Genomic DNA, 1,467 nt, shown 5'->3' with positions numbered 1-1,467 from the left:
ATTCAGGATTGCGCAGGGAGAGTCCGAGTTACTACGTGAATTTGTCACCCGATTCCGGAAGGAAAGAATTGCTCCTGGTTGTCCCAGATGAATGGGCGGCTGAAGCATTCACTAAGGGACTGAATCTGAGAAGTTCAGATGCTTCCCGGAAACTGAGGCAAAGCCTACTTGAGTTTTAGGCAACAACTTGGACAGATGTCCCCAATCGGTATGAGTCAAATATAAGAATCGAAGATGATCAGGTTGTCTTTCCATCGCCGGTCAAGGGACGGGAGAATAATAAATAAAAATCAAAAGATAACTACGACGCAGACAGATGGACTTTGAAGGGCTAATTTTTGCCCTATGAGCGGATCGAAGGTCGTGGCAGAGGCTTCCAGACAGCCAATAAGTTCACCATTGACAAAAGGACCGATCATGGCCGGAACAACAGATCGTTGCAGGATAAAGAAACGTCGAGGTCACGGGATTCTTCTTGCCCCAAGTTATGAGAGTATAAATTCAACCTCAGTATAGTGGAGTTGGTATCAGCCATGAGAAACATCAAAGAAGCACAATTCCCGAGACCTATGAGATCTGATTCTAGCCAGAGGGATCCCAACTTATGGTGTGAATACCATGGGATGAACGGCCACCGAACAGTGGACTGCCGACACCTCCAGGAAGAAGTGGCAACACTGTTAAAGAATGGTCACCTCAAAAAAAATTTAAGTGACCGAGCTAAGAACAATTATGGTCGGACCAAAGATAACGCGGAACCCTCGAAAGCAGGAGACGAACCCCCACGCCAAATGATCAATATGATCTTCGGAGGGAATAAGATTAATGGGGTCACCTTTTCGGCTTCAAAGAAGACGAAAGTATCAATAACTCATAGTAAAAGGCTCCGGGAAGATGATATCACTTTTACGGAGGAAGATGCAGACGAATTGTTGCTACCACACAACGATGCACTGGTAATTTCTTTAAATATATTAGATTTTAAGATTAAATGTGTTCTATTGGATCCAGGAAGTTCAGCTAATATCATACAATTGAGAGTATCAGAACAAGCTAAACTCATCGGAAGCATTATTCCGGCAACAAAGCTCCTCGCTGGATTCAACCTCACGAGTGTGACAACCCGGGGAGAGATTTTGCTGCTCACAATGCTGAAGGAGTAATGAAAATAACTCTCTTCGAAGTTGTAGATAGGGACATGGGATACAATATCATCCTGGGAAGGCCATGGTTACACGAGATGAAAGTTGTGCCTTCAACGTATCACCAATTGTTGAAATATTTGACACCCAAGGGGATCAAGCAGATAAAGGGTGATCAACCTGTAGCAAGGGAGATGAATGCAATTTCGGTCTCCAGTAGCAAGGGAAAGGAGCACACGGCATAGAAACTACAGGAACCGGCGCCTACCACCGAATCAGAGGAAGTTAGCCCGGGGAAAGAGGAATCGGAATAGTATCAGGTGCC

General features: G+C 44.9%; 1 protein-coding gene across 1 annotated transcript; it reads left to right on the top strand.

Annotated features, from left to right (window-relative positions):
• The first annotated feature begins 533 nt into the window (after window positions 1-533).
• LOC138901482 (uncharacterized) lies at window positions 534-1,163 on the top strand. The gene has a single exon (XM_070189250.1). It carries the CDS (start codon window positions 534-536, stop codon window positions 1,161-1,163), a length of 630 nt encoding a protein of 209 aa, XP_070045351.1.
• The last annotated feature ends 304 nt before the right edge of the window (window positions 1,164-1,467 follow it).

Source organism: Nicotiana tomentosiformis, chromosome 11 (assembly GCF_000390325.3).
Source record: "Nicotiana tomentosiformis chromosome 11, ASM39032v3, whole genome shotgun sequence".
NCBI lineage: Eukaryota > Viridiplantae > Streptophyta > Magnoliopsida > Solanales > Solanaceae > Nicotiana > Nicotiana tomentosiformis.
Note: the sequence above shows the minus strand (reverse complement) of the source record. Positions and strands in the feature narration are given on the sequence as shown.